At 41.4% G+C, this 15901-nt stretch overlaps 1 protein-coding gene across 10 annotated transcripts in view; it reads right to left on the reverse strand.

Annotated features, from left to right (window-relative positions):
• The window catches only part of ATP6V0A1 (ATPase H+ transporting V0 subunit a1), a 52690-nt gene that overhangs the window by 13215 nt on the left and 23574 nt on the right, over positions 1 to 15901 (reverse strand). For all 10 annotated transcript variants that reach the window (XM_023725272.1, XM_023725273.1, XM_023725271.1 and 7 more), the window contains 9 exons: positions 13961 to 14173; positions 10646 to 10796; positions 9668 to 9807; positions 9199 to 9353; positions 8663 to 8753; positions 6506 to 6624; positions 5750 to 5966; positions 5249 to 5356; positions 457 to 564 (listed from right to left, as the gene is read on the reverse strand). In XM_023725272.1, the coding sequence (XP_023581040.1) occupies positions 457 to 564; positions 5249 to 5356; positions 5750 to 5966; positions 6506 to 6624; positions 8663 to 8753; positions 9199 to 9353; positions 9668 to 9807; positions 10646 to 10796; positions 13961 to 14173 (1302 nt within the window). The remainder of the gene's footprint in view (positions 1 to 456; positions 565 to 5248; positions 5357 to 5749; positions 5967 to 6505; positions 6625 to 8662; positions 8754 to 9198; positions 9354 to 9667; positions 9808 to 10645; positions 10797 to 13960; positions 14174 to 15901) is intronic.

Consider the following 15901-nt stretch of genomic DNA (forward strand, 5'->3'; position numbering starts at 1 on the left):
ACAAGAGCAAATCAACGGGATAGGACTTCAAAAAAGTACCAGGGATTACAGTCATGTAATTAGAACGATTCTTGAAAGGGAAAAGGGATGAAGCAGCTCTCATAAATGGTCTGTTTATGGTAATAGGAACTGGGACGCTGGGGCCTATGCTGCCTGGGTCCTGGGTAGAGCTAGTCATTGAGATCTGCATGCAGAGTACTGCATGTAACACGGAATTTAAGAAGCAACAACAGAAAAACCGAACAAAACTGCTGTGGGTTCTGCGGGCAGCCCTGGAGTTTAGAGCAGTGGCCCACTGGAAAAAGCTGTGGTGCCCCAAGAGGTCCAGAGGCAGGCTGATTACTAGTATTAGAGTTTTTATTTTTCAAGGAGAAGACTGGAGTGAGGCCTCTGAGGTATTCAAGACTAGGGCTGGCCGAGGTGGAAGGAGAGAAGGCCCACACCACTGGATCTTACCTCTTCCGTGTCCTCTGAATGGGTGGAGAGCTGGTCATGCTGAATAATCTCAGCATCCTCCTCTGTCGGTCCGTTGCCCACCCTGATCCCACCAAAGTTGAGAGTTCCCTACACAGATGAACAGAAAGAGCAGAATTTGCCTGGGCTTTAATGTGACATTCTGTGAAGTGGGGAAGGGCGATGGTTAGTACATACAAACCTCAGAAAAGCATAAATTCTAACAACAGCAACAAAACCCACTCATCAAAACAGCTAAGTAAAAACCAATCACTGTTCCCACCCCAACAACCACCGCCCTAGCCGCAGCCCCAACCTATGTTTACCACCTCCTCCTGCTTCAGAGGAAATATGCAGTTCTGCTTGCTGCACAGAGACACCAGCCTCGCCTCAGTTAACGCTAACTGAGAATCCTGCTTGAACGAAAAGCTCAATACAAACACACTCTCGTAAATGCAGCTCTATCTGTAGAGCTTGCACCAGCCCAAGTCTTTCCGGAACTAAAGATTAGACTTTCCAAGAGGGAAGTGAGCCAAATGGCATGGTGATTCTACCCTGGTCTGATAAGCTTTCAACAGGAGCCCAAGAGTTCCAGCAACCTCTCCCAGAAATACAATGGGTTTCTGCCCAGGGAACAAAGGACTTCACTGGTCAAGGGAGGAAATGAAGCTCAATGTATGTTAGCTTTCGGCTAGAGGAATACTAAAAAAAAAAAAAAGAGGCTCCTTTCTTTAAATGGAAGATTCTGGAATGTTAAAACAACTCTCAGAGGCATGTGGGCAGACCCCGAGTTGAGTGTTTGCTCCTTTTCACTGCACAGGTAGTCTTCATTAGGGTCTCCATAAGCAGAACTTTAAAGTCAACTTGATTTGGAAAAGCTTGGATTTACTGAGGCAAAAGGACTCTTTGGGCGCAAAAAACAGGTAAACTTGGGGTTAAGTGTGACAGGCACCAATTAGAGCCAACCTGCCACAGAGTGAAAAGAGCTTAAGACACAGCCCTTAGAACCACTTCATACAGTTTCTGTCCAGGGAGCCAAACAAGGCAAGAGCTCAAGGAATGCTCTCCTGCAAAACAGCCTTCCCACAAACAATGTGCGAGCAGGTTTGGTCAGCTTCCCTGAGGTGCCCGTTCTCAGCGTCACCTTTTGGTGTGCACCATTTACCAGAGCTTACCAAACAGCTCAGACGTCACAGCTGGGCAAATTGTCCCACTTCTTCTACAGTGGTTCTCAAATGCTGTCAGAGAACTGGGCACATCAGAATCACCTTGAAAGCTGTGTTTTAGAGATTCTCAAATACCACTGCTAGAAACTGTAAATTTAGTAGGTCTGGGGTGGGGCCCAGGAAACCTATATTTTAAAAAATATTTCCCCAGGTATAAACTGTATAATCACTGGGGAGGGTCTATCAGAATTTAAAATGCATGCATCCCTTGGCTCAGCAATCCCCCTGCCAAGAATATTATACTTGCAAAACTTTATAGGGAGACGTGGACAAGGATGTCCCCTGCATCACTGTGTGTAACAGCAAAGAACTGGGAACAACCAACACATTAATCAACAAGAGAGTGATTACATAATTTTGGTACATTCGCCAGAATGTTCTATGGAATATTATGCAGCCATAAAAAAGAACAAGGTAGCTTTACATGTATCAGAATGAAAAAATCTTCAAGATATACTAAATTTTAAAAACTAATAAATCAAGGGGCAGAAGACCACTACAGTTTAAAACACAATTTCTAATTTTTTTTATATATATGTGTGTGTGCTTGTGTGCACACACATATACATATATACACATAAATACCTATTTATATCAGTAGATGACCAACAGATATATGCTGGTATGTGCAGAAAATATTGTGGAAGTTAAAAACAAAACATCTGCTAATAACACTCTTGAGGAAAAGAACCGTGGTGAGCACAGGGAGGCTTTTACTTTTCAATTAGTACTATTTGCATTCTTTAACCAAGTACACCTTTGCTTTTTTTTTTAATGTCAGGAAGGGACTGTCACTCACAGAATTATGTGTTATTTTTATTTCTTCTTCCACTTATCTGTTTCAACATGCTAAACGGAAAAAAAAAGTTCACAAAGTGATTCTGATGTGTGGTTGGATTTGAGAACCACTGAAGCCCCGGACATCTGCAGGTCATGCACATATTACATCTGACAACCCTGAAAAGATGCAGACTGCAAATGCAGCTAAGTGGTGCTGGTGACAGGAGGGGACTCCAGTGCACCCTGGGCTGGGCCATAGGGTAGAGGAGGCAGGCTCACGCCTCAAGGCTCCTATAGCAGAAAGCCATTTCCAAAGCATTCCCCAACCAGCAGATAACGTGAGGGGCAGACAGGTGAAACCTCCCAGCCTGACATTAACAAGTGTCTGTTCTGAACACAGGGAACGGGAAGTACAGGAAGGAGGATGACAGACACACAACCAGCAGATTTAAAAAAAAAAAAAAAAATTAAACTTTGATACACTGCTTACAGACAACCAAGAGGACACAGAACAGAACAAAAGCATATCCGTGTTCAAATCTTCAGCCCCTTGCGGAGGAGAATCCAGTGCCCTTGTTGTGCAATGACCATCCTTATGCCTTCAGGCTGCTCTCCAGAAAGAGATGTGGGCTAAGGAGACCCTGTGAAGGTGCAGGCTTACAGCCTGGGGACTTTCAACTTGGAGATTATCACAGAAGAGGATGCCAGATTTAAAGGCATCCACATCTTCTTAGAAGCACATCTTATACACACTTGGGATAGCAGGAAGAAGAGTACTTGGAAAGAACATCAGTGAATGGGTAGTAAGTCCCTTATGGGCCCTTTTTTTCCCTCATAGGGAAGGAGAGTAAGTCCCTACTTAAAAATAATTTTAAGCAGCAATATTAAAATATCTTCTGACCCAAAATATTAGCCCTTTTAGACTAGTTCTAGAAGGATGATGGCAAGTAGTTTTCCAAGTTTAAAATGATCAGAAACACCTAATGAAAGAGATGTTTATCCATTTAAATATTTCATTTTCTTTAAAAGAGCACGATACTGCTAGAATACAGAAGTATATAAGTAATCATTACGGCTGAGATTTAAAAAATTTTACAGATTTATTACCTAGAATATACTGGGCTAATATGGAAATTAGCACAAGATAAGGTTTCAGTTAAGAGATTTTTTTTAAGGACAAATTTTCAAAAGCTTAACATACAAAGTGTTGTTACTTGAGCCATGAGGTAGTAGTGAAAGAGGGAAAGAGCAAGACAGAAGATGCTTTGGTTGTTTACACCAGATGTGCAGTATACACAACGAGACACACGGGAGAGTGGAGGTCTCCTTGGAACAGCTGAGGACACGAGGGCTTCCAAGACTCTCACAAAATAGTTGACATGACTAAGCTTCCACTAGAAAGAGGGTAAGTCATTGCTAAAAAGGACCAAATGTCAAAGCATCAATCTGAAGTAGAACTTTAAAGTGCAGGGAAACCAATGCAAAAATCACAGAGATGTTCTCACTTCTATGCTGAAGAATCATCCAATACATGGTCACAAATATAGACATGAAGTGGACGGGTCCAAGAGCTGCCATCTTGGATTAAGATAATGGGACTCAGAGAGGATACAACAGCCGCTTTGTTTTCATGGACATGACTGTACTTACATATTTGAACAGAAACTTAGTAGACCAATGTAAAGATGGTATCTGAATCTATTCTTAAGAGGTGGAAATCTCTTCTGTCATCGTCTCAATGAGTAACAAGGGCATACTTCCCAAGAGCACACGTGCCCCGTGCTCCCATATAGTTAAAAAGAATGCTGCTGCACTGTTTGCCACCTCTTTAAACATAATGTGATGATTTGTTGGTTGGAATTTCACTCACTGTTGCAGCCGCTGCTGCCTCTAGTCCCTGCTGGCTCGGGGTTGGGCTGACTGGGGCCTCCACAGCTTGCCCTTCCTGATAGTAAATGGAAGAAAAGAGGAAGGGAGAAGAAAACAAAAGAGGGAGGGAGTGAAGGGGGGAGACGAATGGAGGGTACATGGAAGGATGAAGATGGTCAGAAAAGGGAGAAGGAGGGTCTTGTAACTCAGCCGCTGTCCAACGGGTAATAATCTAACAGCTGTGTGAGAGTCATGCAACAAGATCTTTTGGGTTTTCCCAGGCAGTGTAATAAGTAAGCATTATTGGATAGCCAGAAACCACACACAACACTGAACATTTGGCGACTTTTAACTTTGTATGTGTGGGGAGAAGTCATATGCACACATAAAGTAAACACATGTATGTATGCTACTTTTGAAAAAGTAAAAAAACAAACAAACCAATGTGCTTTAAACCAAGACTTTTTCCTCGATCTTTTGGTTGGTGAGAGTATCACAGTCTCATTTTCAAAGAAAATGTTTAAGCGTCAGCCCTGTGGTTGCCCAGGCAAACCACATGAGTGAGTTCGCCCGTCTGCAGCTCCTGTAGCCCTGCTTTGGCTGATGCTGCAACTAGACAGGCCTGGGCCTGGGTTTTGCTGAGCATAGCACGACACCCAGGAAAGGTCAAAACTTGTGACTTGTTCTCTCTACCCTAGCTACTCAGAGCTGAATCCAGATGTCTGTGCAGCAAATACATGTTTCTCCGACTTCAACAGGACCAGTGCTCATACTCGGGTATGCACTGCATACATTTTAAGAGTGTAAGAGTATATAGACTTATGTACACTTAAGTACCTCCAATGCGGAGATCAACTTAATTGCCTTGATCTTAAAAAAAAAAAGTGCTTAGTAGCTTTCAGCAACAGAAATACACCCACCAAATGCTTCCTTCTCAAATACTGATGGCGAAGGACCAGTGGTTTAAATAGCAGCATCCAAGGTACACACAGTAGTGCAACCACGACCAGGAAACACTGAATTCCCTTCTGTAAAGCGGGACAAGACACATCACATAAAAGTCCATTAATCAAATACACAGTTTCCAACTCCAGCACAAATTTCCCCCAAAACAGGTAGTTTTTTCTTATTAACCTACGAATAACATTATCTAGTTTCTCAAAATAAGTTGTGGCAATACCCAGGAACTGACTGACCTATAGGATGGGAGTTATAATTTTTACCCTTCTGGGATACTGAAATTATAGAGGACCTTCCCAGGCTAAGGAGGATGGGCTGAGTTTAGATCTGGAATGCAAGGGCTGAAAATCAAACACTAGAGAAAGGGTTTTTTCTCAGCTTTTTCAGGGTCAGGGAAACATGTGGCTTTTGGACCTAGGGTAACCACCTAATTAAGACAGCCCACCTCTGGGTTGACACACCTGTCCAGAGTACAGCACTGCATTGCCAGTGTCCGAGTAGGAAAAGAGGAACATGTTTATGAAATGGATCAGGAGGCTTGGTGCCTTCTCAGAGGTGTGAGCATCATAGGCTGTCCACTTGTAAAAAATGAGGATAACCAAGTAGCCAAACAAGGAGGTCATGAAGATTATTTCAGGAATAAAGCCAAAGTAGATATTCAGGGGCTTCCTGAAATAGCTAAAAGAGAGACAGGAAAAAAAAAAAATGTTAAGCATGAACAGATGCAGGACCACCCCTACACTGAAAGGCATACTTGCTCAATTCTTCTACCCAATGCTCCCCCAATTCTGTCTTCATCCCTTTAAGAAGGAGCAGCCATAGGCACTGGAGGCGACAGATACTGTCGGATTAACTATCACTGCCAAGTTCTGGGACCCTGAACCATCCCTGTACCACCCTCGACCAGGAGAAAGAGACTGGAAAGTCTAGTACATTCTTACATACAGTTCATAATTTTATGTAAATTACATGTCAAAGAATAAAAATAACTGGCTCATTTTTATGAAAACTGCTCAAAATTTTTTCAAAGATCTTTCCTGCAAATGTAAATTATTAAGAGGCTAATATTAAGCCTCACTGAAGAAGACAAGTTTTTATAAAAGTAATTCTACAATGTGAAATAGGGTTTGGAACTAGTAATCACTCCCCAAAGATGTTCTTTAGTCAAAAGCATTATATACACAAAGTATTCCAATGACAGAAACAGAGCAACTCACGTATGGTTGAAAAGGCTCAGGGTGACTCCAAACATCATATGGAAAATACCAAGGATAACAGACATCTTCATCTTGAAGGAATTGAGGAAGGTCAGTTTATTGGTAGCAATGTTCCAAATCTGCCACAACACAAGAAAACAAAAAGCTATTGCAAAGAGGTCTCAAGGAGAAAAAAGTTATTCATCTATGTAAAAAGTAGTTGATTTTTTTTATTATCGAAAACGCCAAACATAAACTTCATAAGGGGAGAACAGTATAACAAACTCTCATGTACCCATCATCCAGTGTCAACAATTACTATCAACTTACCAACTCAGCCAATTTTGTTTCATCATACCCCCATCCACTTCCCACCTCCATATTATTCTGAAGCAAAGTCCAGATATAATTTTACCTGTAAATATTTCAGTATGGATCTCTAAAAGGTAAGGGCTCATTTTAAAAACATGATTCAATACTGTTATCACATACCCAAAAGTATTAACAATGATTCTTTAACATCATGAATATAATCAGTATTTAAAATTCCGATTGTCTCTAAAATTTAAAAAAAATTATTTATTTATTTGAATGAGGATTCAAATAAGGTCCATATGTCGTGAATGTTGATATAACTCTTAGTCTCTAATCTACAGAGTCCTCTTCCATCTCTACTTTTTTGTTCCTTAGAAAATATTTGAAGAAATTGGGTTGCTCATTTACCCTGCAGATTTCCCCATAGCCTGTGTTTTGCTGATTGCAGCTGGTGGTGCTGTCGTTCATCTATTTTTAAGTATCAATTGCCTTAAGCTCTTGTCACCTAAGGCCTGCACGCCTGTGATATTTTCCTAACAGCTCTCTCTTCCTCTACTTGGCCACCAGATATTAATTTTCCTAAATTATGCCTCTGACCCAGACACTTCCCTGGGCCAAAACCGCCCTTGAAGTCCCACTGTCATCTCTAGGCTAAAGTGCAAACTCCGTAGCCTGATAAGCCAGATCCTCCACAACCTAGCCAAGTATCTTTTCTTTCTGAACTGGCCTCTCCATGAAGAACTCATCCTAGGTGACCTGACAACTTGTGACTGGTTCTCTCCAGGCCCAGTCTCGCCTGAAATTCAGTTCTGCAACTCCACTGCCTGATGGACATTTATACCCACATGTCCCATAGACACCTCAAACTCAACAACTACCCTGGAGGTATCAAATTGAGAAGTGTTTAAAAAAAAATGTTGTAACTTATATAAATGTAAGGCAATTATGATCAAACTTCAAGCTACTTGGGGGTAGGAGCCATGTCTTAAAACTGTTTTCCCCAGCAGGCGTTAAGGACAATACGGATTTAATAAACACTGTTAAATGAACATGTCAAATGTTATTAAAACTCTCCAAGACTCAGTTTTCTTATCTCTGTGATAGAATTGTTTGAGGGTTAAATCAAATATGCCAAGGGCTCAGCACAGTGCCTGGCTCTATGTAAGCATTTTAGAAATGTTAGCTACTATAATAATTAAAATAATTAACTTTGTACATTCCCATCTCTATGTTTTTGTACACACTTCCCATCAACTGTAACAATCTAAAAAAAAAATTCTAAAGGCCAGTTTAATTCCCACTTTCTATAAGAAATCTTAATCTTTCCAGCCCACAGTGATCTGGTTTTCCTTTGGATTTTTATGATCCCTACTGTCTAATGCTTATTTTAAAATTTTCCCTTTTTTAGCACATAATGTAAAAGATTTGATCATACCTTATTTGCCTAAGTATTTGAAAAAAAATTATATTCTGAGATAAGTACTTATAAATATGTAAAGATAAGACTGGAAATCTGATATTCATAGGAAAAAGTTATTTCTGCTTTATTAAAACATCTGGCTAAAAATAAAATCCAAACTAAGTAGAAATAAATTATAAACTTGGAAGGAGTCTTGAAAATAAATCTTCCCAAGGTCAATATTATTATCATCTCAGAAATAAGCAGTGCAGGAAGAAATGTCTGGCTCCCCAAGGCACCTGGGTCTCTTATGGCTTTGATGTATTCTGGACAAATCTACCAAGGTTTTCCAAAAACACGTCAACCTAAAACCAAATAACTATTTATCTGCACTTTAATTCACTCACTTCAGGGTTAGAGTTAACAAATTTGGGGTTAGAGATGTAGGAGAGAAGCGCTCCTACCGGATCGATGCCAAAAGGGTATGGTCCACCAAAAACTCCAGGGACGGCTGGGTCCAACTGGAGAACAGGGTTCCCCCGAAGCGTCTCCTCCCTACCACGTTAGGAAAAAAGTCAGATTTATTTTTTATTAAGAAAGGGAAGCTACTGGGATCCAGAAACTGACACCAAAAGAAACTACTACAGCTATCTTGTCTCTTCAGTGAAAGAGGAGAGACTAGCAGCTGAGAATGAGAACCAATCAGAGGTGACAAAAAGCAATACTAAACACACGTACATAACCAAGTAGGAAACTCTGGGAATCTGCTTTTCGTTTACAAAAAGAGTGCTTAAATCATAGTCTCAGTTCCTTGACACTGCTGATCAAATCACAAAGCACTTCACAAGTTGGAGCATAAATAAAGGAGACTCTGAATTCTCCAGAAACAGAGACACTGTCAACTCCTTCCTAAAGAAGTGTCAGTTTATCACTTGTCTGAAAAATCAGAGCTGAACACGAAATGAATAAGCTTTCACTTTTAGCTTCCTCTGCAACTTACGTCCAATTAGATACGAACATCGGCCGGACGCTCCAGGATGACCCAAAGATATTAAGAGACTTGGAAAAGCAGTCATTGTAGATAAGGCCAGTGTAGATGGAGAACACACCCATCAATAGAATAATGTATCGGCCACTGAACACAGTGCTGAACATCTGGGAACCAGAAGGAAGAAGTCAATAAGGATGTACTTGCAGCAGCTCATGTGTGACAATGTTAGTTAGAATACACTAGTCCCTTCTTCTCACACCATTTTACCCCATACTGGGTCAGAGACCTTGAAGTAAAGATCAAAACATAGTGCTAACCAGAAATTCACTTTCATAGCACATGGCCTCTTTAATGTTAAGATGAACAGAGCTTTGCTATTCCCTTTTGATAAATTCATGGGTAAAAGACTTCCAGATGATAATTTTGATAACGAATGCTTAAGCAATTATCAGCCCAGTGCAGATTTAACAAACGTTACCTCATTCTCATTCTTCTGGGAGAGGATCCGGCTCTCCCTTAACACCATCCACACAGCAAAAAGGGTCATCAAAATGCCATGGCCAAAGTCTCCAAACATCACAGCAAATAGGAAAGGGAAAGTGATGATGGTATATGGAGCTATAAAGAAATCAAAGAAGGAAAAAGACAAAGTACAGAAAACTGCGACAATTCCCCAAATATCACACTCTCTCCATTCTCTTAGATCAATATAAAGGGACTTATTCCCAAGCTGCCAGACAGGTGGACTGTCATGGTAGGATCCGCACAGCTCACAAAGCACTTCTGATGGAACTTGAGCTGCCGCTAACATTTGAAACAAAGAAGAACACAAGAAATGAAGGCTTTGTCTCTAGCTAGCCCTGGCAACCACACGGTTTGTTCTCTGATTCCCTTTTTCTAATCCCCGGGATGCTGCGCCTGGGGCAGACCAGCTTTCTTCCCAGCTGGATAAAGTTACCAGGAAGTGGGAGAAGCCCCAGAACCCAGAGCAAGGCAGGTCCTGCAGAAAATGAATCCTCAGACTGTTAATTTAATAATTAACTCTCCAAGCAGAGCAGAAATCTGCCTCCTGCTTAACATGGACAATAACTGCTATATTTTCTCTGTCCAACCTGGAAGCCACGAAGAAGGCATTTGCAAATATTAGACGTCTTGGAAAAGACATTTGTTAAGGCAGCCATTGCAAATGGTTTGCTAGAGAAAGGACAAATGTTTTACAGCTGTGAGGGCACATGGAAGAATCCATTTCAATGAGCTCATTTCCCACCTCTTAAGGGAGTGCAACTGGTGACAAACCTCGGTCCCTATGTCAAAACAGGCACACCTCTTTACAGGAACTACGTTAGCGCTGAGGTCTTACATCATCTTTAGTTTTAAGCCAATTGTCCGACAGCATTTAAAGCAAGGAATTAAAAATAAAACAAAAGCTAGACAAAAAAGATTTGAGCTTTTTTACCTGGATTTATCTCTCGGTAAGTTCCAATTCCATAAGCATCTACTATGTTCTGAAAGCCGTATGTGAACTTGTTGGTTTTGTTATAGGTTGGGGGAGTCTGGTTTGTCTGCATCCTATTCAAAATGGAAGGCACAGTGGAACCACTGTGTTCCTAGGAAACATTAAGCACATGTATCAACATTAGGTTATCCTCATGTGGTAGTGGTTACACAGGTAAACACATTTATGAAGACTCACTGAACTGTACACATAAAATATGTCCATTTTCTTTATGTAAATTATCTCAGTAAAACAAACTGAAAAATAAAATGGAAGGTTATTTTTCCCAGCTTTTGGGGAAACTAGGACTAGGTATAAAATTTACAATGAAAGATTTAAATTCTCAGGAAGAACATCCTTACTGTGAAAAAAATTTAACTCTAGAATGTGTAACCAAAGAAAAGGTGGAATCTCCTTCCTTGGAGACACCCTTCTCTACCTTTCTTTAAGTATTATCCTTCGCTCGTCTTTTTACAGAGAAAACAAAGTATATTCTGTTTCTCCTTCTTCACCGCGCACTCTTTCCCCTGCCCCCAAGGAAGGTGATTTATTGCCAAAGTACAAATGTAAACTGAACACGATCAAGCTTGAGGAAAATATAGCTGCTATTTCATAATACACAGAGAGATGATTTGTTTTGATGTCACTCTACACATCTGTAATTGAACACTGAATACACAATGTCATTCTTTACCACTCTAACTTTATAAATATACAGTTCATTCTATGTCATATCATCCTACTAAGTGGCTGGAAAAATTCAAATGACACTTCTTTCAATGTCAGCATCAGTATATGATTAAACAAAAATTATCATGTTATACTTTCAGACTGAGTATAATTAAACTAATATTTGAAATTTTCAAAAAGGAATAACAGAGCATGTAGTTTACGACCGTTACTGCTTTCAGCCATATATTTAAAGCTGGCCTATGAGAATTTTCCTTCAATCCAATTTTGATTGTGCATAAAATCTCATGATGGTTGAGTTATTATTAAATAGTTAGTGTCTCTATGAAGACAGGAGCTGAGTATATTTCAAGATAAAGTGGTATCTTTTAGTCTTGACCAAGTTAAAGGAAAGTTTACAAAGTTATGGTTTCTCAAAGTTAATATATGTCATTAAACATCTGGTTTAAAAATAACTACAATATCCCATGATATTTACTGAAAATAGGAGACTTGTGTTAGCATTTGCTGCATGACACATAATCCTAAGAAGCCCTGGGGGCGAAACGGTTTAGTGCTCAGCTGCTAATCAGAAAGTTGGCTGCTCCACTGGAGAAAGACCTAGCAATTAAAGATGACAGCCTAGAAAATCCCATGAGGCAGCTCCACCCAGTCACGCGGGATCACTACGACTCCGCAACACCCAACAACAAAAACAAAGCAACATTTATCTAGCTCAGGTTTCTGTAGGTCAGTAATTTATTTTGGAGTAAGAAAGAAGGTTCTTGGTTCCCTGGCATGGGCCAGATTGAGCTGATTGTGGCCAGAGTCACATGTAAGTCTGGGGCTGTCTGTTCACTGCCCACTCTTAACTCCCTAATCCCTTGCAGTCTGGCTGAGTATGTTTATTCAAAGTGCCTGGCTCAACACCAAAAGGAGCCCAGGTGGTGAAGTGGTTAAGCGCTCGGTTGCTAAACAAAAAGGTTGGAGGTTCAAACCTACCAGCTGCTCTGCGGGAGAAAGATGTGGCAGTCTGCTTCCATAAAGATCTACAGCCATAGAAACCCTATGGGGCAGTTCTACTCTGTCTTACAGGGCCACTATGAGTCTGAACCAACTCTACAGCAATAGGTGGATGGGCTCACCGCCAGATCCAAAGGTCTTCTCTTCCATGTGCAAGCCCCTGACATTAGTTATCTTCCTCTTCTTCAGTATAAGTTTTTTTCCTTGGGAGTTCCGTCTGGTTCACTAACCATTCCTTTTCTCTCTCTCTGCTGCCTCTTCCTTCTCCACCAGGTCCCCAAGGATCTATCTTCAGTTTCCTTATTTTCTCTCCACAGTCTCCCTCTCAGAGGTCTCGCTCCCTTCCGTTCTCATGACTCCCATTTCTCCCATTCTGCCCTACTGAGAACCTGTCCCACTGCCTGCTAGGCATTTCCATGTGGATTTCCATTCAGCACCCCCATGTGACTGAAACTGAACTTTCCCCTATCAATAAGCTTCTCTTACTGAACTTTTATTTCCATTTATGGAACAATAATTTCCCCAGCCACTCAGCTTTGATGCCTCAGAAAAAAATTTTAAATTCTTTCTCCTGCACCTTGCTAGGAACCAAGGATACCTGCTGATTCTGCCTTCAAAATGTCTCACAAATCTACTGGTTTTTTGCCCCCATTATCAGATCCTACCCTGAGGGTCCTTATGACTTACTACTTCACGTCAACAATCACCTCCTAACTTGCCCCCCACCTACAGACTCTCCATTCCCCAATCCGACCTAGACACTATCAACAGATTACTCTATCACAGCTCTTTCTTGGTCATGTCCCTTAACTGCCTGATAACTTTCAATGCCTACTTCCCATGGAGTAAAATTCAAACCGACGTAGTAAGATCTGTTATTTAAAAGCCCTTCACGATTAGGTTCAAATCTACCTGACCCAGGTTTACCTCCTACTCTTTCAGCTAACCCATTATACTTCCTGCTCTTGCCCAATGACCCACTGTTGCACTGGACTTCCTGCCTTTGTCCGAAACGTTTTTTTTTAGTCATTGCTGATCAACATCCTACCCATTCTTCAAAGTCCTGATCAAATGCCACCTTCTTCTTGAAGTCTTTTCTGATCACCCTCATTGGAGAAGCTAGCCCCCTCCCTCCACACACATACACCACTCTTAGCACAGACTGTCTCGTCTTGTGTGCGTGTCAGCCTCTCCTAACAGGCTATAACACAGCTGAGGGCATGTTTTTTACATCTCTCTATCCCTTCCAGCCACTAGGTCAGTGCCTTAGACAGAGCAGTCACTCTAACTACTAAAGAGGTCTGTCCGGATTCTGAAGTAGTCCAGAGAGTGGATTAGGAAATGCATGCTCTGGTCATAAGCTATCCTGAAGAATCATGGGTATATGACCAAGTCATTTAATTTCTGAACTACAGTTTCCACGTTTGTAAAATAAGGATAATACTCTAGGGCTTTGTAGGAAATGTACCGTCAGGCTACAGGCGAATAAGTTAAAGAACTCCGGAAGTGCAACTGCCACCAAGTCAGAACCGATTAATGTTACTGTTGATGGGCAAGCAGCCCTCCTAGCTGTGAGGGACTCACCGTGCCCCTTCTAAGTGCAAACTGGATGGAGTCCAGGTCGGTGACAGGGCACCACACCTCCGCAATCAGGCACTTCTGGGTCACATCTATGTTGCACAGGTTCAGAGTGTGGTAGATGGCCTTCATCTTCCGCACCTTGATGAACCAGACCCGGACGTTCTTAGCAGCTGCCTGCAGAACCCTCTGGCGGTGATCCTCGGTTTGATTCAGAACCTTTAGGGAGAGAAAAGAACAAGGGAGGGACCCTTCCAACACCAGTCTTAGGTCTCAGGACATGAATGGCAAAGAGGCACGGCCTTCTGAGAAGGGTTGCTGTGTATCTGTTTTTTTTAACCTCCTTCTGCCTAGAATGGCTTCTTTTTTGCCAAATCACAAGGAATTAGATTTCTAGTTACTAACATTGATTTTCATTTACCCTCAGGCTGAAGATAAACCTGCAAAATGGTTTTTAGCTTTTCTTTCTATATTTAATCTTACCACCAACTCAGAGGGCATACTAAAATAAATATAGGTCACTGGCTTTTACTTGGATAACTAAAGAGCCAGTGAGTTTCCACAGGGAGCCTATAACTCAGACTTGAAGAGTGAGCATCACAGGCCCAGGAGCTAACAAAGTCAACAAATCCTGAACCTAAGCCAGCATCAGGGAATGGTGGGAAAGAGGTAGCGCTGAACATCATCATCTGCCTAGGTCATACTGGGGGACGTGTGATAGGACACACTGGGATCAGGAAGACCCAGGGCCTTTCGGGGGATTTATACTGCCACCTACCACTGTCATCACGGGGGCACATATGCCTTTACCCCTCTTAAGATTTCCTGGGGAAAAACATGTTTCAGTTTTGATCCTTTGGAAACTAGTAATAGTATATATTCCTCAGAGGAATCATATTATCAAGACTGGGGTTGAGGAAGGGGCAGGGACATTTTACATTCCATGCTGTGTTTACTGCCAACTATTTAAGTTTCAACAGCAGAAGAGGGGCTAAGATCCCTCCTTCCAATTAGAAAGAACTGGACAAGCAACCACCAATCACATTTCCACATGACAGCCTAACTCTTTGAAGAGTAAAAAGCTATATACTTGCCCATTTTAAGCATACGTCTCCACCTGAAGCACCTGTCAGTACAGAACAAAGTAGTAGCTACTCCCTGAAAAACTGCCTTGGGCAGAGGAAGGTGATTCCCACAGAAAGGTTAAAAAAAGCCATGGCACGCAGGAGAACTGCTTATATCACCTGAGAATAAAGGAGCAAAGCTACCCTCTCTCTCCACGTTGTTGACTATTTCACTATTACTATTAAAACTTCTTTAGGAAGGATGTTGGATAAAATTGCAAACAATGTTCTATTTGCCTTTCTCTTTCCCCATCCCCTCCCCTCACGTCCTGTTCCTTAGTATCCCTTTTTAAAGTTTCAGTTTATAAAGCTAGATTTTTAAATATCAAATTCTTGTCATTTATCCTGACTATATCACATGCTGTTTAAATTCACCCATAAATCTGAGAGGAGATAAGGCAGCTCTAGAACCCCAAATGTTCTAACATGGCCTATCACCCACCAGGAGATCTTAAAAAACTTAAAGGAGTCAGCAATAGGTCAAGTGGGTGGGTCATGTACAATATGGGTTGAAGGGAGAAAATAGATTTACGTAAGTCTGAAAATGTTGCCACTGCCAGAAGGAACTGCCTTTGGGATTAAGTATGTTTATTAATGTTTCAGGACGGCAATCATACATTCATTCTTTCAACAGCGAACAAAGTCCCAACCTACCACCCTTTTCCTTCTACATATGTATTAATCATGACTCCCCCCTTAGAACCCTGTGATAACCACCGTGCGTGTATGCTACACACACTGCAATCTGGTAAAGATGGAACACAGTCTCTTTCTGGGTACAACATCCACAGCAGGACTCTTCGGCTAAACTGTGTAGTTAAGA

This window comes from Trichechus manatus, unplaced genomic scaffold (genome assembly GCF_000243295.1).
Source record: "Trichechus manatus latirostris isolate Lorelei unplaced genomic scaffold, TriManLat1.0 scaffold00294, whole genome shotgun sequence".
Classification (NCBI taxonomy): Eukaryota; Metazoa; Chordata; class Mammalia; order Sirenia; family Trichechidae; genus Trichechus; species Trichechus manatus.